The sequence below is a fragment of the Marmota flaviventris genome, chromosome 1 (genome assembly GCF_047511675.1).
Source record: "Marmota flaviventris isolate mMarFla1 chromosome 1, mMarFla1.hap1, whole genome shotgun sequence".
Classification (NCBI taxonomy): domain Eukaryota; kingdom Metazoa; phylum Chordata; class Mammalia; order Rodentia; family Sciuridae; genus Marmota; species Marmota flaviventris.
In genome coordinates, this window is record NC_092498.1 from 148,656,372 (window position 1) to 148,672,726 (window position 16,355).

The window sequence follows — 16,355 nt, forward strand, 5'->3', positions numbered from 1 at the left end:
CTCTCCGTTACTTGTTGAACTGCTATACAGATCTCAACCACTTTTCACAGCCTGCTTTGCTACGCTTTGCCTTATCTACCAGGTTTGGAGCTGACTTTAAGGTCACGGAGGTCAAACCCCAAACTGTTCACCCTCTAAAAGCACCATGGTCCCCCTCCTCCCCCAACACACACCTGGGTTCCCTCCCCCATCCCTCCCCGGGGGTTCAAACTATCAATATCTGCAAATCAATTCTCCAAATCCTGAATTCAACAGCAGCTCTCCCATCTCCTGGCTTACAACCCAGGCTGGCTTTCTCTTTCCTATCGGTTATATTTTGGAAATATAAATTATATCACGACAACCCCCAGGTTAAAACTCTCCTACAGTTTTCAAAATGGCTTGAAATAAAACCCTCCGCGTCTTACCCAGCTCTGCTGGCTCCTTCCCTCTCCCACCAAAGCCCTACTACTGAATCTGGATCCCAGCACTTTCGCTGGACACAGCCAGTTCCTCCCCTGAGGCCTGGGTCTCTGCTCAGGACTCTTCCCTGTGAGGCCTTCTCCTGCCCCACCTCCTGGCCTATCACTCTGTAATTTCTATATTATATGAAATTATTTTTCCCTTGCTTATTCCTGTCTGCATCTCTAAAATGTAACCTGGACCAGGGCAGGAGCTTTATCCTTGTTGATGCTGTGTGCCAGTGCCCAGGGCAAGGAGCTTAAGGTAAGAAGAGAAAGACTCATAATTGAATATCGTTTGCTTTGAAAACCAGTTAGCAGTTTGTATGAAGTTAAACATTTATACACTTATTCTGTGACCCAGCATCACTCTCCTAGGCATTTACTCAAGTGAAATAAAAATCTGTATTTACATAAAAGCTTGTCCAGGAATGTCTGTAATGATTCTATTCATATCACCCAAATACAACTGTGTTACATCCATAGAATACAATACTAATCAGCAATAAAAAGGGACAAATTACTGATGCAAACAGTATTTCTTTTTAGTGCTGTGGATTTTTAAAAGCAGCATCCTGGGGGCTGGGGCTATAGCTCAGTGGCAGAGCACTTGCCTAGCATGTGTGAGGCACTGGTTCGAACCTCAGCACCACACAAAAAATAAATTAATAAAGATATTGTGTGTCCCTCTACAACTAAAAAAAAAAAAAAATTTTAAAGCACCATTGTTAAATGAAAGAGGTCACACACAAAAGGTTATGTATTGTATGATTCCATTCATATGAAATTCAGGAAAATGCAAACTAGAGGGATAGAGGAAAGAACTGTAGTTGCCAGAGACTGGGTAAGGAGCAAAAGCTGACAACCAAAAGATGGGGGGAATTTCTGTGATGATGAAACTGTTCTAGATCTTAAACACCTTCCCCCATTTTTTTTTTTTTTTGGTAGTTGTAAATGGACAGAATGCCTTTATTTTATTTGTTTATTTCTATGTGGTGCTAAGGATCGAACCGAGTGCCTCACACATGCCAGGCAAGCGCTCTGCCACTGAGCTACAGCTCCAGCCCTATACCCCCCCATTTTTTAATAGGTGTAATATCATTGTACATACTGAGGGGATTTGTTGTTACATATTTGCACATGTACGCAATACACAATATAACAATCTAATTTGGCCAATACTGTTATAGATCTTGATTGTGGTGATTGATGAACCCAGCCTAATTCCATTTTAAGATTGGGAGCCATCTCATCACAAAGTCATGAAAAATTAATTTCAGTTTTACTACAAAATTACTGAGATTTCTAAACTTGTTTGGAATTCCTGCCCGTGCCTTGAACTCACTCATGCCTCGCTTTCCCTGACCAGATAACAACCCTCTCTAAATCTCAGTGGCACTTCATAAATTCTGATGTTGAGATCTGAATTTACTCCCATGTAGATCATTAATCTGTCTTTTTACTATGTTTGTCAAAATCCTGTTGGCTGTAAGTTCTCAAGACACCCCCTCCCGCCCGTTTGCAACTTTTTGTGCTATAAAACCTTGTTCCTGGAGAGCTGGGGGGCTGATCTCTAGCCCAGGGTTTTGGAGAGAAACAGTCCTGGCCAGCTCCAGTGTACACAAATAAAAGCTTGCTTTAATCTGATTTAAAATTGGAGTCGGTGGTCTTTTCTTTGCGTCGTGTTTCAACAGTGATTATAAAGTATTGTAGCTTTGTCAAAATTTGCAGAACTGTATACTAAAAAGTTTTAAAACAAAGCCCCCAACTTCATTGCAACTTCCTCTCTTGGCAGGGGTTGTAGTCCCCACTTTACAGATGAGGCAATTAAGCCCAGATGCGGCAGACATTGCCGGGCACAGAGCAGTGCCTGCGATGCATCCAGGGGCCGACAGGTGGCGCCAGGAGGTCAGCAGCCACTGAGTTTACCAATGCGCCTGCGCTTCCCAGCTTGCCCCCCGGAGACCTACGCGCAAGCGCGACTGAGCTGCCGCGGGCGGGGTGAGTGTGTTTTCCCGCCGGCCGGGACGTGCTGTGGTGTTTTCCTGATACTGAGCCACGCAGGGGCAGTCCGGGGGTGTAAAGAGAGCTCTCCAGCTCCCACCGCACGCACGTGTTACGGTTCTTATTTTCTATCATAAGGGGAGGAGGGTTTGACCGTCATTAATTGACATTTGGATTCCGGGTCTTTTCCCCTTGAGAGTCGCCGTATCGACCTGTTTTAATGCTGGTGAGAAAGAGGGAAGCCAGGAGTCTCTTCCTCAGCAAAGTGGACAGGAATAGAGAACTGCATTTGTGGGTGACTTTGACAAAACTCCCTGTCCCCTCCCTCTGGGCGTCATTTTCCCTGTCTGGAGTTTCCAAACTTGACTGCAAATACTGATTCCCACGGGGAGGCGTGTTCTTTAAAAATTTTCCGCGTGGGGGTGAAGTGCAAGTGTCAGGTTTTGACACTGCCGGTTATCCGTGTCCTGCTTCCCACACGTTGAGGTTTGAACATTAGAGAAGCAGCCGGGGCAAGCGTATGAAGCAGGGGTTTATTTAAAAGGGGGGAACACCGACTTTTCCAGGGAGAAGGGGCCACAGCTGGTATCCTGGTATCCCAAGAGGCGAGGTGTTCTGTCCTTTTTATATGTCTCGGGCTTCCTTTGATCTCCAGCCTTTCCTCCCTAATCTTTCTCTTTCCTGCAGCCAGGACTAGTCCCAGGAATGCTCCGTGGGTGGCCAAAAGGTGGGAAATAGGTGGGCTGAGGGGGAGGGCAGGATGGAGTAGACAGGACACATTAACAACCTTACAGCTCCCTGTAGGGAGGGGAAGTTCCTGGGACAGGTTACCTTGGCAACAGGTTGGAGGGGGGGGGCAGGTTCTTGATAAGACCCCTCAGGGGACAGTCTCCAGCTTCCCAGACTCACTCAAAATTGGCCTCCTAGATCCGACCTGACTCCGTTTACCTGTCTACACTGACTGCCTGTCTGATTCCGCCTTCAGTTTTTGCAAGCTTTTCAGCTGATTGCTTTTCTCACCTGGTTGGTATTTTTGTTTGTTGTTTATTTTTTGTGAGCTCAGGAGTGAACCCAGTTGCTTACACAATGCTCTAAGCACATGCTGTACCACTAAGCCACACTCCTAGCCAGCGGTTTTGATGTGCTGCCTGAAGACTCTGGCCAGAAAGTCCCTAGGGCTCTTCCAGCTGAAACTGTTTCCTTTGTTGCAGACCCTGAGATTGAACCCAGGAATTCGCACATTCTAGACACCGAAGGGTCCTTCCACTGAGCTCCATCCCCAAATAGAAGCATTGCTGTGAGACCACTTCAAAACCGACCTATTGAGTTTTCATCAGGGAAAGAGCTTGGGCACTCTTCCTGGGTGTCTTGTTGCTGACATCCTCTTCTGTGGAAGGAAGGGATGGACAGATTCCTGGGGAAGGAGGTTCAAGGGAGCCTTTTGGGAAAGCCGGAGGAGCAAGAGCAGAGCACAGAAGAAGGAGCTACCCTGGGCGACGACAAAGGACACACAAGGAAGAGGCCCAGGACAGACCCCCCGGGGAATGCCACCCACTTGGCAGGCCCCAGCTGGCGACACATTCGCGCCGAGGGCCTGGACTGCGATTACACAGTCTTGTTTGGCAAAGCGGAGGCAGACGAGATTTTCCGACAGTTGGAGGAAAAAGTGGAATATTTTACAGGTAAGCAGAAGACGTGTGTGTGGGTTTCAAGGCTTGTTTCCTACAACCCATGATGTTATATTAGGAGAAATCTGACCTTCAGGGCCATTACTGATGGGCTTGCTAATGGAGTCAACAAATACTCTCTGTGCCATTCTGGGCTTGAGATACAACCCGGGAAAAACAGGATCGCCTGGCCACTGACCGTTGACCAGAGTGCATCTACCTGGCTACTGACTAGAATCACCTGGGAAAGTTCAAAAGCAATCATAGAAAAAACCCAAAGCTGAAGCTGAGGCTGTTGCCCAGTGGTAGAGAGCTTGCCGTAGCATGTATGAGGCCCTGGGTTTGATCCCCAGTAAAATTAAAAAAAAAAAAAAAAGCTGGGTTCTACAGGAGACCTAGTGAATCAGGATAGCTGGGGTCCAGCCTGGGCATCAGTGTTTTTAAAAAGGCTTCCAGGACAGGAAAGTGGTAGAACGTAGTTCTGGGGTATATGTTGCTACTCTACACTCTCATGGGGGCCCACTCTGCAGTCTGGTTTCTAAGGCGTTTCCAGGTGATGAGGAGGCTGCTGGTCTGGGAACCATAGGCTAAGAACCCCCCATGATGCCTCATGGGATCTGGCCCAGCATGAGCTGCACAATCTCCGCCTTCCATGGAGTGACAGGTTGACACAAATTGCCTATCATGAAAACCTCATTGTGCTCAGAGTTCAGTCTCTGTTCTGCTCCTAAAGGCAATTAAATTACCGTGTTCAAGAATTGACCTCAGAAAGAAGGGCAAGAGTGGCTTTACATAAAACTTTGGCAAGCCACAGTGATTTTTGAGGAGGGGTATTACAGGACAGGGCATTTCGTGACACTGGAGGACAGAGGGACATGCTATTCCTGTTTTCCTTCCCTTGCTCTCCCGAGTACTCAGCAGGTGTGTCGCCTGCCTCTCTGGGTCCGAGGGCTGGCACTGCTGTTTTTTTCTGCACAGGTGCACTGGCCAGGGTCCAGGTATTTGGGAAGTGGCACAGTGTGCCAAGGAAGCAAGCCACATATGGTGACGCTGGACTGACCTACACGTTTTCAGGCCTTACGCTGTCTCCAAAGCCCTGGATCCCAGTTCTAGAGTGCATCCGGGATCGTGTCTCTGGCTTGACAGGACATACCTTCAACTTCGTGCTCATCAACAGGTGATGCCTCCCTTGTCTGGTGGAGTAAGTTTTATAGCTTTCTGTCTCCTCTAAAAGGAAGTGTTCAGGGCTCCCCCATATTTGGTCCTGCACAGCAAACCATCCAGTAGCACACAAGGGACATCATGGTGGGAGAACGCAAGCCCAGTCGTCCTTCAGGGAGCTCAGGCAGCAGCAGGAGGGAAGGGTGATTAACTCCTGGACAGACAGCTGGGCAGGGTCATTTGAGACCCTGGGGAGTGTGGTGGGGACAGTCAAGCAGGCTGATTTGAATGAGTAGCTGAGGAAAGGTTGGGGTTCAGGGTTTCTGAGCAGCAGCAGGACTGTGAACATCATAGGCTGGGTAATTTGTTGCCCAGGGCTGATCTGTGCATTGTAGGACTGAGAGCGTCCCTGGCCCATCAGGGGATGCCAGTAGCACCTTATGCCATCAGAGCAGCCAGAAATGTGTCCAGACATTGCCCAGCATCTCCTGGGGCAACATCACCCTGGCTGAGAACCCTGGGCAGAGGAGAAGGACCCACTTTACATGAGATGGTTAGAGAAGGGCTCCTGGAGACACCTGAGCTGGTAACTAACTGGAGACCTCAGGCCAGGCACCCAGAGAAGCCCAGAGCACCTGTGGAGCAGGAATACTTCTGGTGTGGCCAGAAAGCAATGAGGAAGGGATGCGGGGTGCTCTCGAGTGGCCAGGGGCCAGAATGTGCCAGGAACAGGAGTTTATTCTGTATGGAGGGAGGAAATCCTTTTACGTGACAGGAAGGTTTCCATGCATGAGCCAGGGGCTGATGAGATGTGCTGTCGGCCTGCTTTAGGAGAGGTTACCCATGCATATGCCCCAGGTCGGCCTCACCTGCAGAGCCAGGGAGGCGCTCAGGCCCTGCAGGAACAGCCTCCAGAAGGTCATTCTGAGCGGTGCCTGTTTTCTCATTGCAGGTACAAAGATGGCTGTGACCACATTGGGGAGCATCGAGATGATGAGAGAGAACTGGCGCCCAGGAGCCCCATTGCCTCTGTCTCCTTTGGTGCCTGCAGGGACTTCTGCTTCCGGCACAAGGACTCCCGAGGGAAGAACCCCCGCCAGAAGCTAGAGGTGGTCCGGCTGCAGCTGGCCCACGGAAGCTTACTAATGATGAACCCCCCGACCAACGCCCACTGGTATCACAGTCTTCCTGTGCGCAAGAAGGTTCTGGCTCCACGGGTCAACCTGACATTTCGTAAAATTTTGCCTAAGAAATAAAAACGTTTTTAACATGTTTCTTTTTGTGTTTTTTTTTTTTTGTCTGAGAGGGAGCTGGTGTTTCTTTACCAATAGAGAACACAGGAGCAGGTTAAGGAAAGCATAGTGAATTATAAAAGAATACCAGTTGATTTTTTTCCTAACAAAATGATTCTTTTATTGCTATAATACATAGCAGATACAAAAGTACCTTTAGCAAATACATAAATCAGTTATTATAGCCTAGACTACTAGTTTAACTTAGGCTTTTCCAAAAAGAAGCTACTGACTTTGTAAATAACTTAAAACAAGAAATCAGATGATTCTGCCGCTACTTAATGCCTAATAATTTACAAAATGAGGAAGTTAGCGTTCAGACAGGTTGTCATTCACATTTACAGCCTTCACTCACACCCCAGCCTCTGGCCAAGGAGCTCCTCCCAGCCCGCTGTCTGGAGGCCCATCCTCGCATGCATCTCTCTGATGCCAGTTTCCCGGGGTTGCAGAACAGCAGTTACTCAGAGCTACAGCTGTGCAGTGCAGCTCACGGTCACACGACCTGGTGTTTATGTCACTGGATTTAGATAAACAGGTGCATTCAGTTCCACATCAACACTGAGGTCTGCAGTGCACGGACCAGGTGGTTCAAGCTCCTGCTTTCACACTGACATTGGTGGCTCCGAGAACCTTCACAGTATATTCTATTGGCAGGGAGAGTCCCCAAGTCCTTAGGATGCACACTGGCCCAGCTGAATGGTGACCACCTGGGCTTCTTGCACTGTCAACTAATGCCAACGCACATCTGGAAGCTCACCCCAGGTGGAGGGAGCACAGTTCTTTTATTTATTTTTTTTGGTACCACTGAGCCCCATCCCCAGCCCTATTTTGTATTTTATTTAGAGACAGGGTCTCGCTGAGTTGCTCAGCACCTCGCCGTGGCTGAGGCTGGCTTTGAACTCACCATCCTCCTGCCTGAGCCTCTGGAGTCCAGGGGCATGCCCAGCAGGAGCACAGTTGTTGGCCTGACTTCTGGTGATCTTTTGTATTGGTCTGATTCCAAATGTTTTCTCTGAAGAGTCAGCTTGAATTTGGTATCTTTTTTTAAAAATCACAAACCTAGCTTAAACTCGGTACTATTGTGTCATCAAAATTCCTTCAGCCCTGGGTTGCATTCATGAGACTTATCTGAAAAGGGAAGAAAATGCTCAATATACTCTTTTTGTATTAGGCTACTGGGAATGAATAAATTTAGAACGTGGGCCAAAACAATGATGATGCCTAATGTTGGCTGTATTTGTGTTTCAGAAATCAAACTGCTTTCTTCCTTCTGTGGGAAGGACTGGAGTTTTGGGGGCAGGGGGTGTTGGTACCAGGCATTGAACCCAGGGGCACTAGACCACTGAGCCACATCCCCAGCCCTATTTTGCATTTTATTTAGAGACAGGGTCTCACTGAGTTGCTTAGCGCCTCACTTTTGCTGAGGCTGGCTTTGAAAATCTCGATCATCCTGTCTCAGCCTCCCGAGCTGCTGGGATGTTAGGCATGTGCCACTGCGTGTGGCAGGATTGAACTTTTCGGTCATCTAATCTAACCCTTCACTTTACAAATGAGGAAACAGGTCCAGCAAGACTGCAGCCCATATACAGAGCGCATCCTAATCCAGCTCTCCAGCTGAGGCAGGGACCTGCCTGTAGGCCTTCAGAGCTCCTGCACAGGCAATAAATAACACAGAAGTAACTGTCCTCGTGTAATGGGTTTTCTACATGGCAGAAGACACAGGGGTTGCCCAGATACAGAGACGCTGTCCGGTCTGGCTGGCCACACGGTTTTCATAATGTACTAGGATCACATCTCTTGGTGTAGTACACAAAAGAGAAAAGCAACAGCGTTTCACTTACATTGACTGACAAAGTCGTGACAGAGCGCCCGGGGCGGGGAGACTTGGCAGATGTGTCTTTAAGACATAGAAAGAATCAAAAGGTTAGAAAAAGGCGTACAAAGAGGGAGAGGAGCTCTTCAGGCATCTTGTAACTGCTCTTTGATATCCTCTGAGTGACCTGGAAGGAACAGGGCTTTCAAAAACTGTTTCTAGGACTCTTAGATCATGTCTCTTTCTCAGAATGGTTGGGCTACAAAAGCAATCGAAAGTGAAAGGCACTTTTTCTTCTAAATTGTTGCCTTTAATAATTTCACTAATTATGTCAACAATTTTTAGGGGCCTGCTTATTAAAAATAAAAAATCTATGTGGAAATGTCAGAGGATTAGGCAAAGGTGACTGCCCTCTGAGAACATCTAACATGTTACAATATAGAAAAGGTGGTTTCTGGAATCTAGTAGCTTTTAATTACTTGAATCAGATGAGTAAAAAGACACTCTAGACACAGGGACGCTCTCCGGCTCGCCGGCCCTTCCAGAGCTGCTAGCAGGGCCGGGGGTGGGGGGCTCCTCCACGGAGCCCTCTTTCGGAACACGCCGCAAGCTGCTTGCGCGACACACACAGCACAGCTGGCTTCTATCCTGGATGGCGCGAACGAGGCCATCAGCTTGGACCAGGGCAGTCACTCTTCAGACTTGTACTCCTGGCCCTGGTGCTGCACCCTGGAGAGGACCCGCTCGTAGAACAGCAGGTACGCGCTGGAGGACAGCACCTCCTGCAGGCTGGCCTTGCGGACAGTGTCGTCGGAGATCCACAGCCACTGGTTACTGGTTGACAGAGGGTTCTTGGCCGAAGGTGGGGACCGTCGGTAAGTGACAAAGTGTCCAGAGTGCATGTCTCCATGGTGGACGACCACTGCCATCAGCCGGAAGAGGTACGTGGAGGAGCTGAATGTGGGGGAGAAACGCCGGGTTCACAGTTAGGAGTCTCACACAGGCAGAAGGACAACAAGAACCCCAGGTGTTAAACACAGGGGGTCAGCACAGCGGTGCACTCACATGACACCACACCACAAAGCCATGGAAATACAGACCCCATTTACTGGTGAGGCAGGATGTCCACACTGAGGGTGGCGGGGAGAACCCTGAGTGTGCACAGGTGTATACACACAGACACACAGCACTTTTGTTTCGTGTTTTGAAAGGGGCCTCTCTGTGTTGACGAGGCTGGCCTGGAACATACACTTCAGCGTCTCCAGCAGCCTGGATTACAGGTCCCTGCCCCCACCTACACACAGCTCCTACAGTGTTGGACTCTACATATGTAATGGGTTATCTAAGCAATCCAAGAAATTTAAAATTTTCTTCTTTATATACATACATATACACACATACGTATACATTCTATGTACTTTTTTTGGGGGGGGGCTACCAAGGATTGAACTCAGGGGCACTTGGCCACTGAGCCACATCCCCAGCCCTATTTTGTATTTAGTTAGAGACAGAGTCTCACTGAGTTGCTTAGCACCTCACTTTTGCTGAGGCTGGCTTTGAACTCTTGATCCTCCTGCCTCAGCCTCCCTAGCCACTGGGATTACAGGTGTGCACCACCAAGCCCGGCTTCTATGTACTTTTATAATTCCTAAATAGGAATGTGTAATAAAGTAAAATTCCACCTTAAAATTTAAAAAAATTAATCTCTAAATTGTCATTAATTCATGTCGGTGAAAAGTTAGCGTCAGAAAGTGAGACAACGGCTCATGATGAATAAAGAACGTGTTTCTGAAGAGCAGCTCACCTGTAGTCAGGAACAACTGGGAGAGGAAAGGGCAATGGGGGTGGCAGGGTTGGCAACAAAGACGGGGAACAGGCGCCATTCATAAAAATCTGTGTTTTGGGGGCCCCTGGCTGATTCAGAACTGCAAGAGAAGAAGGCCTGAATCAGTGAACACAGCAGTGGCTCTCAGCAAACAAATGTGGTTTTGACTGCCTTGGAAATGAGCTCCCTGTAATGCTACAAAGAAAAGCAATAGTCCCTTTTGTACTAAAGTAATTCATAAAATTCCCTACCCTTCAGTCCCTATTTTAAATCCAAGTAGGAAAAGCGTATCAAGCCCCAGATTGAGTGCTGGCCTTGATAACTGTGTGGATCATTTAGACTCCCATTCCCCTTTGCAAACAACAGGTACCAAAGTAAAGCAGAACTTATTTACTTGGTACCAGGGACTGAACCCAGAGGTGCTTAGCCACTGAGCCACATCCCCAGCCCTTTTTCACTTAGAGACTGGGTTTCACAAGTTGCTAGGGCCTTGATGAGTTGCGGAGGCTGGCCTTGAACTTGTGATCCTCCTGCCTCAGGCTCCTGAGTGGCTAGAATTGCAGACAGGTGGCCCCGCGCCTGACAAGCAGGGGTTAATTTATTGGCTTTTGACTTGATCAAGGCCTCTCGACTTGGCACTACTGACAGACACTCTGGGCTGGGCAACTCTTCGTTGTGGGGGATGTGCTGTGTTACAGGGTGTTTTGTGACAGCCAAAAATGTCACTAGACATTGCCCAAAGTCTTCCATCGCTTCACGCTGAGAACCACTGAAGTAAACATCGTCTCTTTAAAAAACCCTGTCTGCTTCTAAGGAACACCAACGTGTGGCAGCATTAACACTTATGAGTCGTGGGTAGCATCACTAGGGGGACATTTCCATCTCTTTTCGGCTCAAGCATCATGTCTAGTGGCTCTCATGCACCACGTAGTTCACGCTGGCATCTAGACAGGGCTGTGTGCTCTGGGCACCAGCAGGCTGCCCCTCAGTCAGGGCAGGTGCAGGCTGGGGCAAGAGAGCTGTGGTGCCAAACGAGGGCCAGGGACTGGCTTCCCTGCCTCAGGGTTCCTGATGTGAATCCAGGGCCTGGTGAGGGAGAACCAGGAACAGTCTCCTCGGATGAGGTCTTGCCAGGCCGTGCAATTGTGGTTGTGAAAAAAGAACCAAAGGAGGGAGGGACCTCAGTCCACACAGTGTGGGAGTCCAGGAGGACAGTCCCAATCACCTGGGGGCAGCATGCAGGGGGTGGGTTCAGGCGTGGAGCCTACAAGTTGGTGGGTCTTCCCCACCTACAACTCCAAAGAACCCAATAGGCTGCACAAGACACCTTCAAACACCACCCGGACCCATACTGCAGGCCAGATTGCCAGTTGCTGGGTGCCCTGGGACCAACTGTGAACCACAGGGAGCCTCCAGTTTCTCATGGGTGACCTTGCCTAATGGGGACCCATTCAACAATTAACTTCAGATGAGGACAGTAACAGAATGAGATCAACAATCCAGGAAAAAGAACTGTGAACCCAAATAAGATTTCCCATGATGTTCAGCCAGGATGTTTACCACCCCCCCTTGTGTAAATGGGATGACTTGTTTTAGGGGCGGGAGAAAGAAATGCAAATTCACTGGAATGGTCAGAGCCAATTACTGTTTAGTCCAAAGATGAAAAAGCAAGTCTGCAATCTTGAGCTTTCCTTCTGTACTTTTTCATCTATAATGGAATTTTAAGAACTTTTTCTCATTACTGTGTAATTTTGTGTGTGTGTGTGGGTGGTGGATTCTGGAGATTGAACCCCAGGCCTTACGCATGCCAGGCAAGCGTCCTGCTACTGAACTACATCCCCAGCCCTCATTACTGTTCAATTTTAACCTCTTTAAGAAATCTTGGCTGGGGTGTAGCTCACGGGTACCACACCTGCTTAGAATGCGTGAGGTCCAGGGTGGGATCCAGCACCAGCACCACACACAGAAACAAACAAAAACCCCTTTTCTACCCCCGAACCTGCTGTTCCCAAGAATTCTGAGTAACACTATATAAGCCTTGTGCTCAGATTATGGGGAAGCCAGAATGTGGTGCTGCCAAACCCCTGCTCTGTGCTGAGGAAAGGTGGCTGCTTCGGGCACACACCTGGTTTGGGGGCAGCTGGCCCGTCCTGCAGTTCCAGCGCAGGCCCCGGGCTCTCCTTCAGTTTAGGGTGGTGCTGACTGGGCCTGTGGCCCAGGAGCCGGTACTTGTAGATGTCCATCATCAGGAACTCATTAAACTGCACGTGCTCGTGCCGCTTCAGAGGCGTGCCGTGACTGGACCAGCTCAGCCGCTGCAGGTGGATGCAGAGACACTGCGGGAGCTGCGGAGGGAGAGAAAAGGGCGGTACGTTTCAGGGTGGGACACAGGGATCCCTGCAAAGCAAAGTCAAGCTGGTACGAGGGGTGGGCTCACCTTCCCTAGTTTTAACTGTTTAACAAAAGTGGTCCTCTGGTGCTCCACCTTTTCCCCATTCAAGGTTCCTTTTGCCTCAATCTGAAATGGAAGTAACAACATTTCTCTATGAAAACCCTGAGCAGGACTTCTCCGGAGGGCAGCGACCGGGCTGGTGCATCTGACTGGCACTGGACTGCTACCTGCTGAAATCAACTCAGCTGCCCAGTTATTTGCAAACTGTTCCCACTGATCCTCTTGAATGTTAAATAACAGTAGCCATGGAGGGAGGAGAAAAATGAGGGGTCAAAACTGAAACTCTGGCATGAAATCTATCTTGTCTTCAAAAATTTGGTCCACACAATTCCTCTCCATTCAAAGGGTGAAATGCAGTCACATGGGGACTCAGACAGACAGCACAGAGAAAAGGCAGGGCACGAGAGAAAGGGGAGTGGAGAGAACTGCGTCTCCCAGCTCCAGCCTGACCTGCATGCTTCTCCTTTAAACACGCTGTGGATGAGACGAAACTCATCTGGGAAACAAACTCCTTGGGCAGTCACTTTCCAAACCAGGTCGGGTGGAAATGGCAGGGGCTGCACACATCCTCTGGGCTCAGGCAGTCAGAGGAGCTGAGGCCAGCGGTGTGAGGGGCACTACGGAAGCTCACGCGCCAGCTGGGAGATGCCACTGGGATTCAAGGCATACCTTTGTACAGTTGTCACACACAACATCGCGCACGGATTCCGAGGAGATGAAGTGGTGAAGGCAGTGGTCCAGGGTCAGGGGATGACCCTACAGCATGAGAAGAAAATTAGAATAATTCAAAGAAGAGCCGTACTGAACTCGCAGGTGGCTGGGTGGAGCGCAGAGCTGCCCAATTGTTTGCAAATTGAACCCAGGCAACAGAGCCCCGCAGACACAACTGGATGTCTCCTGCACAAAGGTGGAGCTCAAAGGATCTGGCACTGCGACTACTGACCTATCTAAGAGTACAAGGATAAAAGGCCGTGGAAAATTACGGACTTCCATGATTTGGAAGTCTAAATCTATGTTTTATGTGTCTTTAAATCTGAGGGGGGTGTGTGTGTGTGCACATGTGTGGTGTTTGATGAAAAAGCCAAATTTCCTGCAGCAAGACAAAAAACCTCCACGTTTTTCTCCCCCATGATCAGGCCCTGGTCCACACCCTGGAGTTAAGAATTGTGTGACTGACCACGTGTCTGAATAACACACAGGATCTGAGCTACATAAAGTGCCTTGAAGATCTTTCAGATTGAAATATTTGCAAAACATACCCCAAATCAACCAGAGGTACATACCCAAGTGGCAGCTGGAATACTTAGTGAAAGGCTATCAAAGGTATCAAATCGAACAGGACTCTGAAACAAATATTGCAGGAAAAAAAAAAAAAACACCTTAGATTCCATGCAACAGATGGAATGTATGTGCCTGCGAGACACTTTAGTACATATTTATTCATTCAGCAGTACTGGGCATTGAACACAGGAGGACTTGACCACTGAGCCTCACCCAAGCCCTTTTCAGTTTTTATTTTGAGACTGCGTCTCTTTAAGTTGCTGAAGCTGGCCTTGAACTTGGGATCCTCCTGCCTCAGCCTCCCCAGTTGCTAGGATTACAGGCATGAATTGCTGTTCCTGGTTTAATTTAATTTAGATGCTCACATTTAACATAAGAAAACATAATGTGCTCAGAAGAAAATTCTATTAACAACAACCTTATAAACCTAAGCACTGTGGGGGGGTGTAGCTCAGCACAGAGCACTTATTCTGCATACACGCTTGAGGCCCGGGTTCACTCCCAGCACCACAGAAACAAAACAAACAAATTCAACAGCAACAATAATACTAAAGAATAGCCTGAAAAAACTTTAAGATCACATACCTGACCCAGCAACATGGGGATCTTATCTAAGGAAATAACCATAGACATACTACAAGGACTTAGTTTCTGCCAGCTCTTAATTTGTAGAAGAACGTGTGATTATGTGAAATGATGTTTATATGATTAATTGAAAAAGTCAGATGATAAAACAGGATAAGCTCCCTGCTTTTGGTAGCAGCGGGGGAGCTTGGCTAGACGCACCCCTTTTCAGCCAACAACCATAAAACATGGACCCAGTAAAACAAAACCATCTGAATGATTGTCAGAAGCTGGCAGAAACTGCAATGACACGCCGTGTGCCCTATTTTGCCTGCTCTGCACAACGCCGGGTGGCAAAAGCAGCAATCTTACAGGCCTGAGTTGTCAGAAGGCCAAGTTCAGGGCTGGTAAAAAGACACAGACAAATCCCAGAAAGAGGGCAGCCAAGAGAGGAGGAGCTCCAAAACCTGTGGGTAGATCCTGCCCAGTCTCAGAGCTGACCCTGGATGGCACCAGCTCAGGGCCGACTGCAGGGAGCCTGGCAAAAGGGAGCATCTGGAAGCTAAAACACCTGAGCAGAGACTCTGCTGCCCTCAGGCAGAGGAGGAAGGGTCTGGAATCTGAGCCCCGTCAAATGAACTGAGTGCCAGGGCAAAAGCCATTTTCCTTCAGAGAAACAACACAATCCAGTCTCTACTACAATATAAAATATGCAATAAAAATGACTGAATACACAATACCAAGAAGGGAAAATGTGACCCATGGTGAAGTGAAAAGGAGGTGACCTAGATGTTGAAATTAGCCCACGAGGACCTCAGAGGTGTGTTGTAAATATGCTCAAGTACAGAAAGGGGAAACATAGTTACAGTGCATGGACAAATGGAGACTGTTGAAAAGAAGGAAATTCCATAACTAAAGAGAACTAAAATGGAAAATGTTCTGGACAGGCAAAGACCGAGGATGGAGGAGTCAGCAAACTTGAAGATGGGTCAATAGAAATGACTGAATTTGTACAACACAGAGGGAAGAGACGATGAGAAATGAACATGGCATCAGTGACCCGGGGAACCACATCAGCAGCCCGGCGAGTCCACAACAGGCAAGACAACTGGGCAAACAACGGCCAAGCTCCAAACTTTGGTGGAACACAAAAACACAGATTGTAGGAACCCAGCAAACCCCAAGCAGGATAAATCTTAAGAAAACTCTATCTACACACAGGATGAACAAAAGAGAAAACCTTGTAAGTAGAAGCTTTAGAAAAATGATATTTTAAATTCAGAAGAAAATATGAATGACACACTTTTTGAAAAAAATGCCCAGAAGAAAACAATGTCTTTAAAATAACAAATTTAAAGTACACCAAAGCAAGATAAAAGCAACAAGGTCAACTCCAAATTGTATAGACAGCAAAATTATTCTAAAAGAGCGAAACAATAATACTTTCATAGACATGAAATACCAATGAGTCTGCCACCAGTAGACCCACAAGAAATGTGAAGGGGATTTTTTGAGGCTGAAAAGAAAAAACATCAAATGGTTTTAGATCTACAGGCAACAACGAAGAACACCAAAAATGGTAAATATGAAATATTTTCCCTTCAATTTGTTAAAAACACATCTAAGTATTTAAAGCATGTTATAACCCAATATTGTGGAGTTTATAATGTCTGTAGATATGATAAAAGCAGCACAAAAGACTGGATAGCAAAAGTTCTCACACACACACCCTGTTTTTGATGTTCTTCAATGTTTCCTACAGATCTTTTTTTGGGGGGTACCAGGATTGAATGCAGGGGCACTAGACCACTGAGCCACATCCCCAGCCCTAGTTTGTATTTTAATTAGAGACAGGA

The 16,355-nt window shown here is 47.8% G+C and overlaps 2 protein-coding genes across 10 annotated transcripts in view; one reads left to right on the forward strand and one right to left on the reverse strand.

The window, feature by feature from the left end:
• Positions 1-2,399: 2,399 nt before the first annotated feature.
• On the forward strand, positions 2,400-6,546 carry Alkbh2 (alkB homolog 2, alpha-ketoglutarate dependent dioxygenase). 8 transcript variants are annotated; one of them, XM_071617261.1, is made up of 5 exons: positions 2,454-2,670; positions 3,372-3,467; positions 3,656-4,126; positions 5,090-5,288; positions 6,225-6,546. In XM_071617261.1, exons 3-5 carry the CDS (start codon positions 3,847-3,849, stop codon positions 6,526-6,528), a joined length of 783 nt encoding a protein of 260 aa, XP_071473362.1. In that variant the 5' UTR covers positions 2,454-2,670; positions 3,372-3,467; positions 3,656-3,846; the 3' UTR covers positions 6,529-6,546. The 8 variants fall into 8 exon arrangements, with proteins under 8 accessions (XP_027779211.1, XP_071473362.1, XP_071473367.1 ...); XM_071617266.1 differs by having other exon boundaries at positions 2,454-2,561; XM_071617268.1 differs by lacking the exon at positions 2,454-2,670 and adding an exon at positions 2,720-2,735.
• A 999-nt stretch (positions 6,547-7,545) lies between these two features.
• The window catches only part of Usp30 (ubiquitin specific peptidase 30), a 31,355-nt gene continuing 22,545 nt past the window's right edge, over positions 7,546-16,355 (reverse strand). For both annotated transcript variants that reach the window (XM_027923399.2, XM_027923398.2), the window contains exons 8-13: positions 13,938-13,997; positions 13,324-13,410; positions 12,640-12,720; positions 12,328-12,547; positions 10,182-10,302; positions 7,546-9,331 (exon numbers count right to left, since the gene is read on the reverse strand). In XM_027923399.2, the coding sequence (XP_027779200.1) occupies positions 9,067-9,331; positions 10,182-10,302; positions 12,328-12,547; positions 12,640-12,720; positions 13,324-13,410; positions 13,938-13,997 (834 nt within the window). In that variant the 3' untranslated portion in view covers positions 7,546-9,066. The remainder of the gene's footprint in view (positions 9,332-10,181; positions 10,303-12,327; positions 12,548-12,639; positions 12,721-13,323; positions 13,411-13,937; positions 13,998-16,355) is intronic.

What these genes read in the sequence shown, in the direction of transcription:
- Alkbh2 (XM_027923410.3), top strand. Translation starts at nt 3,847, where the DNA reads ATGGACAGATTCCTGGGGAAGGAGGTTCAAGGGAGCCTTTTGGGAAAG. An exon ending in AAAAGTGGAATATTTTACAG is followed by an intron (nt 4,127 to 5,089) that starts GTAAGCAGAAGA and finishes TTTTCTGCACAG; the next exon opens with GTGCACTGGCCAGGGTCCAG. An exon ending in AACTTCGTGCTCATCAACAG is followed by an intron (nt 5,289 to 6,224) that starts GTGATGCCTCCC and finishes TTCTCATTGCAG; the next exon opens with GTACAAAGATGGCTGTGACC.